This window comes from Adelges cooleyi, unplaced genomic scaffold (genome assembly GCF_023614345.1).
Source record: "Adelges cooleyi isolate 19-005CV unplaced genomic scaffold, UGA_ACOO_1.1 ACOO_flye_CR_arks_rails_tigmint_CR_PRNA_247, whole genome shotgun sequence".
Taxonomy (NCBI): domain Eukaryota; kingdom Metazoa; phylum Arthropoda; class Insecta; order Hemiptera; family Adelgidae; genus Adelges; species Adelges cooleyi.
In genome coordinates, this window is record NW_026095912.1 from 1,122,281 (window position 1) to 1,144,101 (window position 21,821).

Genomic DNA, 21,821 nt, shown 5'->3' on the forward strand with positions numbered 1-21,821 from the left:
CAAATGTTTATGCTTGCAATGACATTATATGGTTTCATAAAGGTTTTATCATGTGAAACTGTTAAAATAGGATAAGCAAATACAATTTTCATAATAAATTTAATTTCTAATATTTGTTATGCTATACTTTTAATTTTTATTCTTGTAACAATTTTCTTTAATTTATTTATAATTTGATTTAAGAACTTTGAGTTCAAAATTTAAAATTTAAATATATTGAGCAGCCGACTATGTGACTACGTCTATAAAATGCAATAACACTTTATAGTCAAACGGCAAGGCTTTTAATTTATTTAAATATTCATAAAAATCATCAATGATTCTTATTATCAAATCTGTGTTAGATAGTTGGCCTTCGTTAACGTTGAAACTAAGCCAATCGATTTTGTTTGCGCTAACACCATTTAAATCGTTTAGGATCTCGTTGGCCTTTGTCTTCACTCTAGTTAAAATTCCTTTTATGTCTTTGATTTCGGCTATTATTCCAAACTTAAATTCTGATATAATATTCAAAAGGAATTCATCTTTATACCCCATTGAAATCAATGCTTCTTTGATGGCATTATTTATACGATCTCTGGTGTCTATCATCGTCGGTTCGTCCAGTCTGGAAAACTGTTTTTCATAGATATGCAGAACAACCGAAAAGAAACAATAAAATCTGGCACTGATAATTTTGATTACCATATGTTGGTGGTCGAGTCGACCGTACGGTTGGTTAATCCAAGTGCGATTTTCTACAAATTCTCTGGTAATAGCTGTTTCGAGTTCATGTCGTTGTTTTACATTACTCCAATCGACATTGACTCCGACTATATGTCTGAACAATATTTGATTTGCGTCGTCCAAAAATGGTTTAAGATATAAAAAGTCTGTCGTGACCAAAAAACCGCCCCTTAACACATCTCTATTCCATCTGGATTCGCGAAGATCACAAAACATTTTTTTATATATCTCTGGCTTTTTCAAAACCAAATAAGATTCTATTGCATTCTTAGGTAGGTAATCGTTAGCTATACATTTTTCTATAAAGACTGAAAAGCCGGTTTGGAGTTGTTGATCTTCGAATGGGTTTTCCTGGATGAAACGTTTGTTATTTTCGTATTGGCTGATTGCAATTATTTTTAAATAATAACTCCAAAGCCATTTTCCCGTTTCTAAATTTCCCCACACTAATAATTGTAGTATAAGTCCGACTTCTTCTTTGAGACGTGTTACAGTTACCTCGTCATTAATGAAAGGCTCTCCATTTTCTAGCTTTAAAAATAATTCCTTCAAGTATAATAGTTTTCCTTTTGCTATTAAACCAAAACTACATTTGATGTCTTTAACTTTTTTCTCTAATTTTTCACGGCTTTTTAATTTTAATTGGTAATCCACAAAAGTTCCCAAATAATTGGCTGTCAGGAGTGCATTGTCTTTGTTTGTAATACTAACTGGATTTTTGTTGTTAAATGTTATCAAACTCTTTATGGTTTGTACATAGCTTGGACCAGTTGATTGAGTGTATAATCGCAAAGGAGCAATCTATAAAAAATGTATATTTAAATACAAAAAATATTATTTGTATTTAATTTTATACTATAATTTTTATAATTGTATTTTTATATGATTACTATTAGTAACAATAAATATAGTCTTGTAACAATCTATTATTTATCCAATAGTTATTTTGCTTTAAAATAATGTAAACTAAATTTCAGTATGATGCAGCTATTTATGTTAAATAATTTATTTAAATAACATCGTCTGAAAAAGTTTAATTGTGACTACAAGTTAACAAAAACATTCAATTTGTACATCAATAAAATAATTATAGTACCACCGATCCTGATTACTTAAACCTATCAACCTCACACACTTCGTCGCCTCACTCATCTGCATTACTTGTTTTGCCCCATAACTTTCTCGAAAATCAAATACTATTACCTCCCTTTTTCCCTATTGTTCCACACTCCTGCACATCTCCCTTGCCCATATTGGTACCAGAATACTTTTCCGACATTTTCCCATCTACTATCACCTTATTAAGGAAACCGGTCAACCACCTTGTGCCAAAGTAGCCTTTTTTTTAGCTTACCTGAGAGGGAACTGTTTACACACTACTTCCTCCCATGCCAATGTAGCCTAACACCTGCCTTAACCCATTGGAGATTCCTCATTCAATAGTTTTTCAAAGTACACTTTCCATCTCTTTTTCGCATCCACATGTCATGTCAGCACTTCTTTATCTTCGACTTTCATACTACACACGATTAACAAATCTCTGGACCTCTTTTCTCGAATCTTGGCCAATTATTACACAACCGTTAAGGGTATTTTTTATGCGGTTGCTATTCGATGGTTTGCAAGGCTCTATTAAAGGTTTTCACATAGGTATTACATATTATATTATAACAGCTTGCGTACGAGTCTGCAACACCACAGGATACATTTTTATGTATCTTAGGTGGCTAGTAAGTAGTTACCATATCAAGTTTCTGGCTAATATTTAAGTGTTTTCATAATATCTGACGCAAAACAATTCATAGAGAATTTGGCCCCTTAAATTATTGAATTTATTATTCATTTATATTTTGAACTTTTTGAATACAATATATACATACAACATATTATTTTGCTACGAACCATAGTCGCGTTCAATTATACAAATATTAATAATATTAGGCTAGTATTAATATGAGTGTGCTGAACGAACTTAAATAAAAAAATTGTTCAAATAAAGTCAAAGCATAAAAAAACATGTCGAAGTACAAAACCTATTTCGCCTGATCTAGAAAATTAGTTTGCAGACGTAACGTCATTTGTACATATAAAATCTGTAAAAACAACAGCTAGTATTTTCAGAAATAAATATTTTTAAAATAGTACCCCATAAAATTCTTATATAATATGTTTGAATTGTCAAAAAGGTGATATTACCTAAATCCAGTCACTATATAATCATTTTAATTAAGGGAATTGCATGCAGTCTGTTTTAAAGGAGTTTTGTATAGGCAATGTTTTAAAAAAGTTTTAAAATTTAGACCATGTTAATTAATTGTCCGTTTAATTTATATTCTTTTAAATTTACAATAACTATATTTAAAAAAAGTATTTAATGCATGATATTATTAATACAAAGTACAAACCTGTTATGTTTTGCTAATATTAACGGTAATACATAGTTATTATAAAACATTGTTTAAATAATATAACACATAATTAATTTCATTTAATTTTGTAAATTTATTTGATGACCCTTGAAACTAAAAACTGAAATTTTTGTTTACAAGTTTTCTTTCTTTTCAATTATTTTGAGTGGGTGATGATTAAATTAAATCTATGAAACTCATAAACACTTTATATTCGAACGGCTGGCAAACATATTTTAAGTCACTTAAAAAACCTTTAAAATCATCAATAATCCTTAACAAATCGTCGGCAGACAGTTGGCCTTCGTTAAAGTTGAAACTTGGTGCCCAAAGCAGGGTTTGCAAGATTTATTATGTCTTTTAGTTTAATACTAATTGACGGTTTGTTAAAAGTTATGAAATTTTTTATGGTACATAAGTACAAGTTGGATTATGACATTTTTATGTCTTTGCTTTGGCATACACACGGAATATTTGACACCAATTAAAATAAAAGTATTGACACCGGTTGTCATAACGAAAAAATCAGCTGATTTATCTGATAAGATAAGTGATATAAGATTTAAGAGATATGTTTTTAATTTGGAACACAAACAGAAATAAAAAAACCTAGCTATTTTCTTCGCACCACGGATAAATTTTAAATCATGGATATGTTTTAGCATTTAAAGTCCGTATAACCATAACGATTTCTAGTATCTATGGTGGCTAGTATATTAAAACATAACAAGTTTCTGACTTATATTTTAGTGTTGAATATCTGGCTTAAAACAATTCATAAAAATATGACCTCTTAAATTATTGAATTCATTTTATTTCAGTTCTAGTTTGCACATTGTGAATACAACATGGGCGTAGGAATGTTAAATTTTTTAAATGATGTGTTGTTTTCACAACGAACAAACTTGAATGAATGGTTAAACTGATCAAAATAACTAACCAAGTAAATGTTTTGCCAAAATAAATCGATTAAGGTCATTTATTAAAAAACTACTAAACAACTTTTGGCCAAAATATAAAATTCACCATCACCTATCATTCGAGTACCGTGATTACTATTGTCATAAACCAAGTGCTTATTTTGGGTTAGCAACGAAAAATATTTTAAATGGTATCAAAGGGGTACGTGGAACGAGACTTAAAAATGTATCCCGTGGTGTTGCGGACTCGTACAAAAACTGTTAATAATATGTAAAAACCTTAAATAGAGCCAAACTAATCACCAATTTTTGTTTGAAACAGATAATAATTGTTACTAAAATATTAAGAACAAAAATGTCTCAAACAATGATTTATCCAATGATTATAGTGATCCAAAATAATGTAAACTAAATTTCCGTATAATGCAGCTGTTAAATATAATTTGTATGATTGCTATCTACCGTAAAATAAAAGATTCAAATAAAATGTATATATTGCAAAATAAAAGCTTACCTTGACATGGGGTGATTCAATTTTTTTTATATTCGACGTTATAGCAAAACAACTTAACATAAACGTGCAAATGTGGACCATCGTTGTTATTTTTTATGTTTTTAATTATACTAAAGTAAAATTCGTATGATATGGTATGACGAATACTAATTCCTTATACTAGCAAGTTGGTCTCTAAAGATTTTTTTTGTGTTAAATTGTAAAAAAACTTAAGTAAACCGTTTTGTTTTTCAGTTTTATTTGACTAGTCTTCTTCAAACAAAACGGTATTTTTCGGTTTGTCAGCGTATATTGTACATACTTCGTCTAAAAAATACCTTACACAAATTTCTAACAATTCTACTTTTTATAAAAAAATTTTTTAGATAATTAAGCTTTTTTTACAAGTTACAAGTTATGTTTTCGTACTAATTAAAAAAAGCCGGTGTACTTTTCGGAACTTTTTTTAAAACTCCAGCCAAAGTAAATTTTTTTATAACATTTTAAACAAAAATAGTAATTTTAAAATGTACAATAGATATGTATAACATACACCTGGTATGCAAACGATTATACCAGATAGAAGTGCATACCTGACGCTTTAGAATCCATTTTAATAACCTGATAAATTTTAATTTAGGAAAATAGGATAAGCACAAGTAATCGATCAACAGTTTCGACTCGATTATTTTTATTAGCGCGCCACACAAAAGTAATCTTTTAAGTTTAATACCTCTGTCACCGGCGTCCAAAGTTCAAATATGAAACCATTTTATCGTAACCAATTATCTAACAACTTATTTCTAACAATATCATAATTTTTAAAAATAGATCAAAAATAGATTTTTGTCCAAACAGATTTAAATTTTGACCCACTAAGGCGACGGTTCGAATGATGTCAAAGCATTATCAACACATGTGGAAATATAAATGTATGAAAAACATACAAAGCCCGTGATCACAACAGCTAGTATTTTTATCATTTATTATTATGAGCATTCACTATAAAATATTTTAAATAAGGTATGCGGTTTGTTTTTAAAGAGTTTTGTATAGGCAGTTATAGGTGGTTTTAATAATGTTATGACCATGTTAATTAATTTACCAGTTAATTTGTATAAGTTTTAAGTTTTTTAGTTTATATAATTATTTTCTATGAATAAAATTAATTTTGGCAATTACAGAAAAACTATATTTTTTAGTCTCGAATAAATTTCTATAATTTCCTTAGGATTTTAAATTTTAATTTTGTAACATAGAAAAAAGTTAAAATGTGGTAAAATAATGTGGTTTTAATAATAGTTGAATGTTTTAGGCATAATTTTAAAATAAGAACTGTAAACATTAACATTGCTTTTTTTAACATAGTTAGATTATATTGTCTGAAAATGTACTATTATGATATATCCCTCCCCACCATAACACATAATCATGTCAATATATTTATATAATTATAGAAAACTGATTCTATAAACAATCAATTTGGACGATATGGAAGATATGGAATAATGCAAGATGAAATTTTCCATTGAAATCTATCTTGATAATTTGTATTTTTTATAAATCTCCGTAGTAAAAAAGTTACGTATACGTAAAAAGTAAAATAAAATATTACTATACTAAAATACCATTATAGTATGGTTTATTTAATGTAAACGTTTATGCATGCTTGTTTTTGAAAATGCTGAAATAGGGAGAGTGAATAATATTTTCATAAAAAGTTAATTTCTCATATATTTTAGGCGACAATTTTATTTTGTATTTATGTTTTTTCTTTAATTGCATTATAATTTGGAGAGAGCCAAAGACACAGAGAGAGTCTCAACAATATTAGGTGCGAGTTCGGTTTCTCAAAAAAATTAATAGCACTAACTAAAATGTGTATGGAAAGCACGAAATACAGAGTGAGAATACAAAATGTAACATCAGGAACATTTACAGTGGAAACCAGGCTGAAGCAGGGGGACGCCCTGTCCCCAGTACTTTTCAATCTTGCCCTAGAGAAGGTAGTAAGGATACTACAGGACAACGAAGGTGGTTTATTAATTGGTCAGAATAAGTTGCGCCTACTCGGTTTCGCTGACATATTAGACATAAAAGGTGATTCGCTTGCAGAATGATTGCTTCCTTAATAATATTTCCTGTATTACATTATCACACAATCACGTCTCCTTATCCTATGGCATACCATCGTTACTCTCACCTAAAACATCCCTTGCCACCTTTTTTACACCATTTACCACCTTATTCCAAACTTTATCTACATTTACCTACATGCTAAACACTACTTCTTCCTTCATTTTCCTCACAAACCACTTTTCTTTGTCACCCGTTAACTTCCACCACCTTATTTTCGACACTTTATTTTCTGCTCTTTTCTCGTGTTTAACCTGTTTCCTTCACACCAAAAATCCAAGACCAACTACCTATGCTGCATTACCACACTTTTGCCTAAAATTACTTTACAATCCTTACACTGCTGTACAATCTCTGTTCTCTATTTGTGATCTATACCCTCCACTTTTATAAGACGTTATAATAGTCTTCTCTCTTCTTATATAAAGTACTCACAACTGTCTTTTCACAACTCATACGCTTGCGAAAATCAAAAACTCTCTCCCCACCAACTATATGGCTACTTCTCACCTGTGCCCACCCCCCCTCGCACATATTTCGATTATATTGCCAGAAAATGTAATTAATATGTATAATTCTGGAATCCCGACTAAAAATAAATAAGGTTGGATGATATGAATAATATGAAATAAAGCAGGATGACATTTTCCACAGAAAATAAAAATATATTGGAATAATTTGTATTTTTATAATTCTGCATTCGCAAAAACTAAAATGAATGGCATTTAATAAAATAAAGTATTACTATCTTAAAATTCAAGTATAATAATACAGTAAAAACAATTTTCATGTTATATGGTTTATTTAATCCAAACGTTTAGGCTTGCAACATTATACGGTTTCATTAGGTTCTTATCATGTGAAACTGTTGAAATAGGATAAGTAAATACAATTTTCATAATAAATTTAATTTCTAATATTTCATATGCTATACTTTTAATTTTTATTCTTGTACTCCTGTAATTTTCTTTAAATTCGTTATATTTTGATTTAAGAACATTGAGTTCATAATTTAAAATTTTAAATACATTGAGCAGCCGACTATGTAACTACATCTATAAAATGCAAAAACACTTTATATTTAAACGGCAAGACTGTTAATTCATTTAAATAATCATAAAAATCATTAAGGATTCTTATTATCAAATCTGTGTTAGACAGTTGGCCTTCGTTAACGTTGAAACTAAGCCAATCGATTTTGTTTGCGCTAACACCATTTAAATCGTTTAGGATCTCGTTGGCCTTTTTCCACACACTTGCTAAAATGTCTTTTATGTCGTTGATTTCGTTTATTATTCCAAACTTAAATTCTGATATAATATTCAAAAGAAAATCATCTTTATACGACATTAAAATCAATGCGTCTTTGATTACATTATTTATACGATCTCTGGTGTCTATCATCATCTCTTCGCGCAGTCTGGAAAACTGTTTTTCATAAATATGCAGAACAACCGAAAAGAAACAATAAAATCTGGCACTGATAATTTTGATTACCATATGTTGGTGGTCGAGTCGGCCGTACGGATTTTTAATCCAAGTGCGATTTTCTACAAATTCTCTGGTAATAGCTGTTTCGAGTTCATGACGTTGTTTTACATTACTCCAATCGACATTGACTCCGACTATATGTCTGAACAATATTTCATTTGCGTCATCCCAAAATGATTTAAGATATAAAAAGTCTGTCGTGACCAAAAATTGGCCCCTTAACACATCTTTACCCCATCTGGATTTCCGAAGATCACAAAACATTTTTTCGTATATCTCTGGCTTTTTCAAAACCAAATCAAATTCTATTGTATTCTTAGGTAGGTAATCGTCAGCTATACATTTTTCTATAAAGACTGAAAAGCCGGTTTGGAGTTGTTGATCTTCGAATGGGTTTTCCTGGATGAAACGTTTGTTACCTTCGTATTGGCTGATTGCAATAATTTTTAAATAATAACTCCAAAGCCTTTTTCCTGTTTCTAAATTTCCCCACACTAATAATTGTAGTATAAGTCCGGCTTCTTCTTTAAGACGTTTTATAGTTTCCTCGACATTAATAAAAGGCTCTCCATTTTCTAGCTTTACAAATAAGTCCTTCAAGAAAAATAATTTTGATTTTGCAATTAATGAAAAACTACATGTGATGTCTTTAGCTTTTTTCTCTAATTTTTCACGGCTTTTTAATTTTAATTGGTAATCTAAAAAAGTTTCTAAATAACCGGCTGTCAGAAGTGCTACGTCTTCGTATGTAATACTAACTGGATGGTTGTTAAATGTTTTCAAATTCTTTATGGTTTGTACATAGCTTGGACCAGTTGTATGAGTGTATAATCGCAAAGGAGCAATCTATAAAAAATGTATATTTAAATACAAATATTATTATTTGTATTTAACTTTAATATTATTACTATTAAAAACAAAAAAATTAGTCTTGTAACAATATGATTTATCCAATAGTTATTTTGCTTTAAAATAATGTAAACTAAATTTCAGTATGGTGCAGCTATTTAACATAATTTTTTTTAATTACATCGTCTGAAAAAGTTTAATTGTGACTTCTTCGACTTTCATGCAACACACGATCTAAAAATCGTACTATTTGAACTTTGCTTTTCTAACTACCCATTTTGATTTTTTATTTAGTTTCTGTACTCCAACTAATCCTCTCTCCTCATGTTTTTTTGTCATTTGTTATGCTGAGACATTTTCCTTAATAACCTTTCCTTTATATCATTATCGCACCACCACGTTTCCTTATCCAGTCACTACCTTTACTTTTATCTACAACATCCACCGCCACTTTTTTTATACTATTTACCACCCTATTCTAAACTATTTCAACATTTTCCTCAATGCTTCACAGTACTTCTTCTTTCATTTTCCTTACAACCCACTTTTCTTTTCCAACCGTTAACTTCTATCACCTTTTTTTTGACACTTTATTTACTGCTCTTTTCTCCTGTTTATCCTGTTTTCTTGACACCAAAAACTTATGCTGTATTACCACACTTTTGCCTAAAATTACTTTAAAATCCTTACACTGCTGTACAATCTCTGTTCTCTATTTGTGATCTATACCCTCCACTTTTGTGAGTTATATAATATTCTTCTCTCTTCCTATAAAAAGTACTCACAACTGACTTTTCACAACCTTTATGCTTGCTAAAATCAAGTACTCTCTCCCCAACAACTATATAGCTACTTCTCGCCTGTGCCCACCCCCTCGCACATCCGAGATGAGACACACCGCCTATGTTCAGTTTTGGACTCCTCATACACTTCAACTTGTTTTACACCGTCTGTAAGCCTGACGTAACATTATTTTAGTCCACTCTTACGAAAGGTATGAGGTACCATAGGAGTATTCTGACCCTCATAGAAAAAAATATAGGTAGTTAAAAATTAATGCTTACTTGGTTACCTGCTGATTCGATTATTTTTATATTTGATGTTATAGCAAAACAACAGAACAAAAATTCACAAAGGTTTGCAATCATAGTTTTTTTTATTACTACTTATACATTAGTAAAATACAAGTCTTTTGTGCAATTTAGTAAAACTAGTACTATCCTGTTATACTCGCAAGCGGTTTTACGGTAGCTAAAGTGTTTTATTGTGTTTAATTGTCATAAAGCATAAGTAATTAATTTTATTTTTAATTTTTTTTTGACAACACTTGTTCATACAAATGATATTCTTGGGTTGCCAACGTATATTGGTTATACTTTGCCTAAATAATATTTTTTACAAATTTCTGTCGATTCGACTTCTTATAAAAAAACTATAATAAAACCATAATGTTAAGCTGCAAAATTGTGTGCTTTTTTGCTTGTTATTCTCGAATTAAGATAGTAAAGGATATTTTTTTTTAGTTATCAAAAATTCACTTCTCATCTGTGTTTTTGAAGTTGAAATGGATTCAGTGGGTTATAATATATATAAAAATCAATGGCTACAAATCAATTTTTCATTCGAATTATTTCAAATTTTTAGACCTTTAGGTAAATGAACCATGGCCTCAGGCTTATAGCATAGAGTTAGAAAGTCGATATTAAAAAACATTTCACTATACATTTTCTGTTGTAGGAATATATATATATATATGCATATATAAATATTATGTCGTCATTGATCAGAATATTTTATAGTTATTAAAAAAAATTCTTTATTATCAGCCTTTTAATTATTAGTTGATAAAATCTGTGTTAATAGTAAAAAGTCAGTACAATAAAGTCGACACATTAAAACACCGTTTTTTTTGTTAAGATTCACATTATTTTTTATTTTGCTACGAACCATAGTCACGTTCTGTTATACAAATATTAATAATATTAGACTAGTATTAATATGAGTGTGCTGAACGATCTTAAATCAAACAATGGTTCAAATGACGTCAAATCATAAAAAAACATGTCGAAGTACAAAACCTATTTCGCCTGATCTAGAAAATTAGTTTGCAGACGTAACCCATACAATTTTTATATAAAATGATTGAATTGTCAGATAGGTGATATCACCTAAACCCAGTCACTATAAAATCATTTTTATGAAAGGAATTGCATGCAGTCTGTTTTAAAGGAGTTTTGTATAGGCAATGTTTTAAAAAAGTTTTAAAATTAAGACCAATGTTCTATAAAATTTACAACACCTTTATTAAAAAAAAGTATTTAATGCATGATATTATTAATACAAAGTACAAACCTATTATGTTTTGCTAAGATTAACGGTAACTCATAATTATTATATAACATTGTTTTAATAATATAACACATAATTAAATTAATTTAATTTTGCAAATATATTTAATGACCCTTGAAACTAAAAACTGCATTTTTTTTATATGGTTTCTTTCTTTTCAATTATTTTGAGTGGGTAATGATTGAATTACATCTATGAAACTCAAAAACACTTTATATTCGAACGGCTGGCAAAAATATTTTAAGTCGCTTAAAAAACCTTTAAAATCATTAATAATCCTTAACAAGTCGTCGGCAGACATTTGGCCTTCGTTAACGTTGAAACTAAGCAAATCGATTTCATGTGTGCTAACACAATTCAAATCTTTGAGGATCTCGTTGGCTTTTGTCTTTGATTTTGCTAAAATATCTTTTATGTCATCGATGTTGCTTATTATTCCGTACTTGAATTCTGATATAACATTCACCAGAAAATTATCTTTATACGCCATTAAATTCAATGCGGTATTGATAACGGTATCTATAATTTTTTTGTTGTATGCCATCGTCTGTTTGTTGAATATGGAAAATTGTTTTCCATAAATATGCAGTACAGCCGAAAAGTAACAATAAACTCTAGCATCGATTATGTTGACCAACAAGTGTTGATGGTCGAGGCGACCGTACGGATTATGAACCCAAGTGCGATTTTTCACAAATTCTCTAGTAATAGCAACCTCTACTTCATGTCGTTGTTTTGCATTACTCCAATCGACATTAACTCCGGCTATTTGACTGAACAAAAATTGACTTCCGTCTTCCCAGAATGGTTTTAGATATAGAAATTCGGTCGGTGCCAAAGCGACACGGCTCAATAAAATATCTACAAATGTTCTGGAATGGAGTAAAAAAGAAAACATATCTTTGTACACTTTCGGCTTTTTCGAAATAAAATCCATATCAACTGAATTCTCAGGAAGATATTCTTCAGCTATACATTTATCTATGAAAACCGAAACGCCAGAATTCAGTTGATCGTCCTCAAATGGATTTTTCTGGATGAAACGTTTGTTATCTTCGTACTGGCTGATTGCGATAATTTTTAAATAATAACTCCAAAGCCATTTGCCCGTTACTAAATTTCCCCACACTAATAAATGTATTATAAGTCCGGCATCTTCTTTAAGACGTGTTACAGTTTCCTCGGTTTTAATTAAAGTCTCTCCATTTTTTAGCTTAACAAATAATTCCTTCAAGTATAATAAATTAGATTTTACAATCAAACCAAAACCACATTTGATGTCTTCAGCTTTTTTCTCTAATTTATCACGGCATTTTAGTTTTAATTGGTATTTCAAAAAAGTGCCCAAAGCAGGGTTTGCAAGATTTATTATGTCTCTTTGTTTAATACCAATTGACTGTTTGTTAAAGGTTATGAAATTTTTTATGGTAAGTACATAGCGTGGATCATATAATTGAGTCGATGACCGTAAAGGGGTAATCTAAAAAAAAACAACATCAATTTATATAATTATATAAACGAAGTTGGATTTTGACATTTTTATGTTTTTGCTTTGGCATACCACGGAAAAATCGACACCGGTTATCATAACAAAAAATTCAACACCTATTGTTATAAAAATATTGACACCGGTTGTCATAACGGAAAAATCAGCTGATTTATCTGATAAGATAAGTGACATAAGAGTTAAGGGATATGTGTTTAATTTGGAACACAACCGAATATAAAAAACCTAATTATTTTTTCCGCACCACGAATCATGGATATGTTTTAGCATTACGGGTCCGTATAACCATAACGATTTCTAGTATCTAAGGTGGCTAGTATATTAAAACATCAAGTTTCTGGCTTATATTTTAGTGTTCAATATCTGGCTTAAAACAATTCATAAAAATATGACCTCTTAAATTATTGAATTCATTTTAGTTCAGTTCTAGTTTGGACATTGGGAATGCACCCGTGTGGGCGTGGGGATGTTAAAGTTTTTATATGATGTGTTGTTTTCACAACGAACAAACTTGAATGAATGGTTAAACTGATCAAAATAACTAACCAAGTAAATGTTTTGCCAAAATAAATCGATTAAGGTCATTTATTAAAAAACTTCTAAACAACTTTTGGCCAAAACATAAAATTAACCATCACCTACCATTCGAGTACCGTGGTTACCATTGTCACAAACCAAGTGCTTATTTTGGGTTAGCAACGAAAAATATTTTAAATGCTATCAAAGGGGTACGCGGAACGAGACATAAAAATGTATCTCGTGATGTAGCGGACTTGTACGCAAACTGTTAATACTATGCAAAAACCTTAAATAGAGCCAAACTAATCGCCAATTTTTGTTTGAAAACAAATAATAAAATAGTTACTAAAATATTAAGGACAAAAATGTCTCAAGCAATGATTTATCCAATGATTATTGTGATCCAAAATTATGTAAACTAAATTTCTGTATGATGCAGCTGTTATATATAATTTATTTTGATTACATTGTCTGAAAATGTTTTACTACAAATTTTTAGAAACATTTAATTTTTGCAAATAAATAAGTTGAATGAATAATTTAACAAAAAAAAAAATGAATTTCCAAATTTATAATATATTTCATAGTTTTGTGGACGCTTTCCATTTTTATAAAACACCTAAATCATATAAACGTACGAAATAAATTTATAAATACTTGTATGATTGCTATCTACCGTGAAATATAAGATAAACATATTGAAGTGAAAAAATATAAATCACAATAAATGCTTACCTTGTTACGTGATGATTCAATTGTTTTTATATTTGATGTTATAGCAAAACAACATAATAAAAAAGCACAAATGTTGGCAACCATTGTTATTTTTATATTTTAAATTAAACTAAAGAAAAATTCTAGTGTTTTGTATGATATGGTATGACGAATACTAAAACCTTATAATCACAAGATGGTCTCTAAAGATTTTCATTGTGTTAAATTGTAAAAAAGCATAAGTAATCAGATTGATTTTTCAGTTTTATTTGGCAACTCTTGTTCATACAAACGATATTTTTCGGGTTTTCGACGCATATTGATCATACTTCGTCTGAATAATATTTTACATAAATTCCTACCAATCGACTTAAAAAAAAAAATTATAATAAAGTTACTACACTTTCTGTTTTTTGCCTAGAATAAAATCAAACGACGATTCGAATGATGTCAAAGCATTATAAGCACATGTGGAAATTTAAAGGTATGAAAAACATACAAAGCCCGTGATCACAACAGCTAGTATTTTTTTCGTTTATTATTATGGCCATTCACTATAAAATATTTGAAATAAGGTATGCGGTTTGTTTTTAAAGAGTTTTGTACAGGCAGTTATGGGATAAAAGTGGTTTTAATAATATTATGACCATGTTAATTAATTTTACAGTTAATTTGTATAAGTTTTAAGTTTTTTAGTTTAAATTATTTCTTTTCTATGAATAAAATTTATTTTGGCAATACAGCTATATTTTTAGTCTTCAACAAAATTCTATAATTTCGTTAGGATTTTAAATTTAAATTTGTAACTTAGAAAAAAGTTAAAATGTGGTAAAATAATGTGGTTTTAATAATAGTTAAATGTTTTAGGCATATTATAATATACCATGTTATTCTATTATAATATACCCTTCCCCACCATAACACATAATCATGTCAATATATTTATATAATTATAGAAAACCGACTCTAAAAGTAATCAAGTTGGAAGATATGAAATAATGCAAGATGAAATTTTTCACAGAAATATATCGAGATAATTTGTATTTTTATAAATCTGCATTCACAAAAACTAAAATAAGTGCATTTAATAAAATAAAGTATTTCTATATTATAATACAAGCATAATAATAAAGTGAAAACGATTTTCATGTTACACGTTTTATTTAATTTAAACGTTTATGCTTGTAATGTCATTTTATTAGTTTTTAAATTTTGACCATATTAATTAATTTTCCGTTAAATTTCTATTTTTTTAAATTTATTATAACTATATTAAAATAAAGTATTAAATGCATGGTATTATTAATACAAAACATTAATATTTGCTAACATTTTAGGGTAACTCGTAGTTAATATATTACATTGTTTAAACATCATAACACATTATAAATTAATTAAATATTCCAAATTTATTTGTTGACGCATGAAACTAAAAATTGCAATTCTTTTTGATATATTTTCTTTTATTTCCTTATAATTAAATAATGTGTTGTTAATTTATAATTCAATTTTGTTGAGTAGCCAATGATTGAATTACATCTGTGAAATGCAAAAACACTTTATATTTAAACGGCAAGCAGACGCGTTCTAAGTCACTTAAAAACCGTTGAAAATCAACAATGATTCTTGACAAATAGTCGGCAGACAGTTGGCCTTCGTTAATATTGAAACTAAGCAAATCGATTTGGTTTGTGCTAACACAATTCAAATCTTTTAGGATCTCTTTGGCCTTAGTCTTTGATTTTGCTAAAATATATTTTATGTCAGTGCTGTCGCTTATTACTCCATACTTGAATTCTGATATAATATTCAACATAAAATCGTCTTTATACGCCATTAAATCCAATGCTTTTTCGATAACGGTATCTATAAGTTTTTTGTTGTATGCCATCATGTGTTTGTGGAGTATGGAAAATTGTTTTTCATAAATATACAGTAAAACCGAAAAGTAACAATAAAATCTGGCATCGATAATTTTGATTACAAAATGGTGGTGTTCGAGGCGTTCATACGGTTTGGAAATCCAAGTGCGATTTTTCACAAATTCTTTGGTAATAGCCACCTCTAATTCATGTCGTTGTTTCGCATTACTCCAATTGACATCGACTTCTGCAATTTGTCTAAACAAAAATTGACTTCTGTCTTCCCAGAATTGTTTTAGGTATAAAAAGTCGATCGGTGCCAAGACAGAAAAACTGCCGTGTAAAACCTCTGAAACCCAACCCGTTTTGCGTAGTTTGCGGAATAAATTTTGGTATATCTCTGGCTTTTCCGAAACCAAATCAGACTCCATTGCAGTCTTAGGAAGGTATTTTTCAGCGATACATTTTTCGATGAAACTTGAAACTCCAGTTTGCAATTGTTGCTCTTCGAATGGGTTTTCCTGGATGAAACGTTTGTTATCTTCGTATTGGCTGATTGCTATGATTTTCAAATAATAACTCCAAAGCCATTTGCCCGTTTTTAAATTACCCCACACTAAGAAATGTATTACAAGTCCGGCCTCTTTTTTAAGACGTGTGACAGTTTCCTCGTCATTAACGAAAGGCTCTCCATTTTTTAGCTTTACAAATATGTCCTTCAAGTCTAACAATTTTGATTTTGCAATTAAACCAAAACTACATTTTATGTCTTCAGCTTTTCTCTCTAATTTAACACGGCTTTCTAATTTTAATTGGTAATTTGAAAAAGTTCCCAAAGCAGAGTTTGACAAATTGATCACGTCTGTTCTTTTAATACGTATTGACTGTTTGTTAAAGGTTATCAATTTATTTACGGTAAGTACAAAGCATTCATCTGTTAATTGAGTGGATAACCGTAATGGAGTAATCTAAAAAAAAAACATAAATGTATTTAATTATATAAACCAAGTTGGTTTTTTTGTTTGAAATCAGATAATAATAGTTATTAAAGTATTAAGAACAAAGATGTCTCAGACAATGATTTATCTAATGATTATTGAGCTTCCAATTAATGTAAATTATATTTTTGGATGATGCAGCTGCTACTATTATAATTTATTTTGATTATATTGCCTGAAAATGTTTTAATTTTGACTACAAATTAAAAGAAATATTTCATTTTAATGTATAATTTAACAAAAAAATCAGCACAGTGGGGTCGGGGCATAGTGACGACAGATTATAGTGGGGTCGGAAGATAGTGGCGACGGGGAGGTCACAGGCTTAAAAGAAATTTTAAATCCGAAAGTAATAAAATTACTTTTGAAAAAACGCTTCGATGCAAAACAGTAGTTAGTATTTTCAAGCCAGTAAGTCCAAACCAAGCACAGTGTAAGCCAGCAAAGTTAGAAAATATTAAATTGAGGTGCTGTATTTACAAATATGCATCAAAGCTTTATTTGAAAGTGATATTATTCAATTCTATTACTTTTATTTATAATAATTCCTGTAGACCTGTGACCTCTCCGTCCCCTCGTTGTTTTTATTCCCTTATGCCTATACTCTACTGCACTAGTCCTCTCGGATAAAATAACTTCCAAATAAACGCTTTGATGCTTTGTAAATAAAGCACCTCAATTTAATGTTTTTTAATTTTAATTTTTAATTAATATTATAATATATATTAAATTGGAAATAGTAATAAAATAATGAAATATTTTATACTAAATCAGAGCTACAAGTTGATAAACTAAAAAGTTAAAAATAGCACGAAGCAGATTATCTAATATTGGATAATTTAAACAATCAAGCGTGAATCTCTTTAAATGGGTAACAGTATAACAATATGCATAACATTAGTGTTCCTTTAAACAAATTGTGGAATAGGAAATTTATTTTGGGATGGTAGACTATATAAAAACCAACACTTAATCTGGCTCCAATAAAGAACTGTCCTAATCATAATTTGCAGGTAGTTGGACATAGTTGACCTTCGGTACGGAGGTACGATTTTAACTTTCAAAGATGTAAACTTTTTCAACTTTTGCCCCTCCCCCAAAGTACCAACTAGATAAAATTTGTGATTTATAAAGTTGCTACTCGAAGAAATTGGTCCAGTATTAAAAAAGTTAAAGAGTATCAAGATAAAAAAAGCCCACATCAGAAGAGAACCAATACCTTCGCTGCCCTGCATGGAAGCTAAAAAAATTAGTTTATAAATTATTTATATAATATATTATGATAGTGTTGTAGACACTTTTCATTTTTATAAATCAAGTCAAACATACTAACGTAAGAAATAATTTTAAAAATATTTATATGAATGCTATCTACCGTAATATAAAAGATTCAAATAAAATATAAATATTTCAAAATAAAAGCATACCTGGTTACGGGTTGATTCAATTGTTTTTATATTCGACGTTATAGCAAAACAACTTAACATAAACGTGCAAATGTTGGCCATCATTGTTATTTTTTATATTTTTAATTATATTAAAGTTAAATTCAAGTCATTCGTATGATATGGTATAACGAATACTAATCCCTTATACTCGCAAGTCGGTATCTAAAGATGTTCATTGTGTTAAATTGTAAAAAAAAATAAGTAAACCGTATTATTTTTCAGTTTTATTTGACGAGTCTTGTTCAAAGAAACGATATTTTTCGGTTTGTCAGCGTATATTGTACATACTTCGTCTAAATAATAACTTACATAAATTTCTACCAATTCGACTTTTTATAAAAAAAATTATAGATAATAAAGCCTCTTCGCATTAACATTTTTGTTGGTCAACCGATATTTATGAACATGTAATATTTGATTGGACTATTTTATAATGATTATTATAAAAATAGTACTTTATATTCGATTAATAAAATCCCTGTTATATCTTTGTAAGTAAAAAAGCTAGAACAATGGATTCGGGACATAGTGGAAATTTAGCAAAACGATTCGAATGACGTCAAAGCATTATAAAAGCATGTCGAAATATAATGTTAGAAAAGACATACGAAACCCGTGATCACAACAGCTAGTATTTTTAACATTTAATATTTTAAATAAAAGAAGATCATAAATTCCTAATAATGTCTGATAGGCGATAACACCTATATCCAGTCATTATAAAATATGTTTAATAAGAGAAATTGCTTGCGGTCTGTTTTTAAAGGAGTTTTATATAGATAATATTTAAGTAAAAAATGGTGTTAATAAATTTCGACCATATTAATTAATTTTCCTGTTAACTTGTATGAGCTTAATATTTCAAAAAAATTCGTATTTATGTTTGAATTTTCCAATAGACGATATCACCAAAAACTATTAACCAGTCACTATAAAATAATTTCAATTAAAGTAATTGCATGCAGTCTGGTTTCAAGGAGTTTTTTTATAGGCAATACTTTAGAAAATTAAGTTATACAAATTCGGCGATGTTAATTAATTTTTCGTTTAACTAATATCCTTTTAAATTTACTATAACTATACTAAAATAAAGTATTAAATGCATGGTATTATTAATACAAAACATTATTTTTCGATAACATTATACCGTAATTCATAGTTATTATTTTACATTGTTTAAGTATCATAACACATTAGAGATTAATAAAATATTCCAAATTTATTCAATAACAACTGAAACTAAAAATTGCAATTCTTTTGATATATTTCCTTTTATTTTCTTATAGTTTGATAATGTGTTTTAGTTTATAATTCAATTATTTTAGTAGCTGACGATTGAACTACATCTACGAAATGCAAAAACATTTTATATTCAAACGGCAGGCAGAATCTATTTAAGTCACTTAAAAATAGTTTCAAATCATCAATGATTCTTTGCAAATCGTCAGCAGACAGTTGGCCTTCGTTAATGTTGAAACTTTGCCAATCGATTACGTTTGTGCTAACTCCATTCAAATCTTTTAGGATCTCGTTGGCCTTTGTCTTTGATTTTGCTAAAATATATTTTATGTCATTAATGTCGCGTATTATTCCAAATCTGAATTCCGATATAATATTCACCAGAAAATCATCTTTATACGCCATTAAATCCAATGCGTTTGCGATAACGTTATTTATAAGTATTTTGTTGTGTCTTAACGTTTGTTGGTCGAGTATGGAAAATTGTTTTTCATAAATATACAGTAAAACCGAAAAGTAACAATAAAATCTGGCATCGATAATTTTGATTACCAAATGTTGGTGTTCGAGTCGTCCGTACGGATCATGAACCCAAGTGTGATTTTTCACAAATTCTTTAGTTATAGCAACCTCACCATCATGTCGTTGTTTCGCATTACTCCAATCGACATTGACTTCTGGTATTTGTCTAAACAAAAATTGACTTTCGTCGTCCCAGAATGGTTTTAGATATAAAAACTCGGTCGGTGCCAATGGGGCACGTCTATTTAAAATATCTGCAAATTTTCTGGAATGGAGTAATAAAGAAAATATATTTTCGTACACTTTCGGGTTTTTCGATACCAAATCAGATTTTATGGCGGTCTTAGGTAGGTAATTGTCAGTTACACATTTTTTTATGAAATCTATAACGCCAGATTGCAGTTGGTTGTCTTCGAATGGGTTTTCCTGGATGTAACGTTTGTTTTCTTCGTATTGGCTAATTGCAATAATTTTTAAATAATAAATCCAAAGCCATTTGCCCGTTACAAAATTTCCCCACACTAATATATGTATTATAAGTCCGGCTTCTTCTTTAAGACGTGTTACAGAACCCTCGTTGTTAATGAAAGGCTCTCCATTTTTTAGCTTTACAAATAAGTCCTTCAAGTATAATAATTTTGAATTCGCAATTACACAAAAACTACATTTGATGTCTTTAGCTTTTTTCTCTAATTTAACGATGCTTTTTAATTTTAATTCGTAATCCGAATAAGTGCCCGCATTACGGTTTGATAGATTTCTCACGTCGGTTTCATTAATACTAATTGACTTTTTGTTGAATGTTATCAATTCATCTATTGTAAGTAAAAATTGTGGACAATTTGATTGAGTGTATATTCGTAAAGGAGTAATCTATAATAAAACATAATTACAGTATTATAAAAAAGTAAATTTTTCGTTTTTAAACAGATAATCATAGTTATTGAAATATTAACAACAATCTTTTCTGAAACAATACCTATGATTTAATTACTTTATATTGTCTGGATATGTTTAATTGTAAATACAAATAAATAGAAATATTGAATTTGTAAAAATACAAAATAAATATAGTGTATTTTATACATATCTAAAATATTTCTATAATACATTATATATTTTGTAGATGCTTTTCTTTTTTATAAAACATGTTTATCATTTTAACGTAAGAAATAATTATATATATATATATATATATATATTTGTATGACTGCTTCCTACCGTAAAATATAAGACTAAAATTATTTCACTTAAAAAAATATTTTTAAATAAAAGCTTACCTGGTGGTTACGTGTTGATTCGATTGTTGTTATATTTGACGTTATAGCAAAACAACACACCAAAAATGCACAATGGTTGGCAATCATAGTTTTTTTTATATTATTTATACTAAGTAAAATACAAGTCTTTCGTATGATATAGTGTAGTAACAAGTACTAATACATTACACTCGCAAGACATACTACGGTGGATAAAAAAAAAAACAATTGTAAATAATTTCGTTTTATAACTTTTTTTGACAACACTTGTATTTACAAATGATATTTTTCGGTTAGACACCGTATATTGATCGTACATAAAATCCCTGTTAATAGTAAAAAAGCCTGTAAAATAGATTTGGCATATTGTGGACATTTTGC

General features: G+C 28.9%; 3 protein-coding genes across 4 annotated transcripts; all 3 read right to left on the reverse strand.

The window, feature by feature from the left end:
• Window positions 1–228: 228 nt before the first annotated feature.
• On the reverse strand, window positions 229–18,536 carry LOC126836807 (uncharacterized). Its single transcript, XM_050570455.1, has 2 exons — window positions 18,400–18,536; window positions 229–1,527 (listed from the first exon to the last, which is right to left on the reverse strand). Exons 1-2 carry the CDS (start codon window positions 18,481–18,483, stop codon window positions 229–231), a joined length of 1,383 nt encoding a protein of 460 aa, XP_050426412.1. The 5' UTR covers window positions 18,484–18,536.
• On the reverse strand, window positions 7,360–10,264 carry LOC126836806 (uncharacterized). Of its 2 annotated transcripts, XR_007685395.1 has the most exons (3): window positions 10,088–10,264; window positions 7,618–9,020; window positions 7,360–7,548 (listed from the first exon to the last, which is right to left on the reverse strand). XR_007685395.1 is itself a non-coding variant. In XM_050570454.1 (2 exons), the coding sequence occupies exons 1-2, from the start codon at window positions 10,169–10,171 to the stop codon at window positions 7,725–7,727; spliced, it is 1,380 nt and encodes a 459-aa protein (XP_050426411.1). In that variant the 5' UTR covers window positions 10,172–10,264; the 3' UTR covers window positions 7,360–7,724. The 2 variants fall into 2 exon arrangements, 1 of the variants encoding a protein (XP_050426411.1); XM_050570454.1 differs by having other exon boundaries at window positions 7,360–9,020.
• Window positions 18,537–19,725: 1,189 nt separating the features above from the next.
• Window positions 19,726–21,621, reverse strand: LOC126836929 (uncharacterized). The gene is made up of 2 exons (XM_050570648.1): window positions 21,462–21,621; window positions 19,726–21,054 (listed from the first exon to the last, which is right to left on the reverse strand). The coding sequence occupies exons 1-2, from the start codon at window positions 21,546–21,548 to the stop codon at window positions 19,726–19,728; spliced, it is 1,416 nt and encodes a 471-aa protein (XP_050426605.1). The 5' UTR covers window positions 21,549–21,621.
• Between the last annotated feature and the right edge of the window lie 200 nt (window positions 21,622–21,821).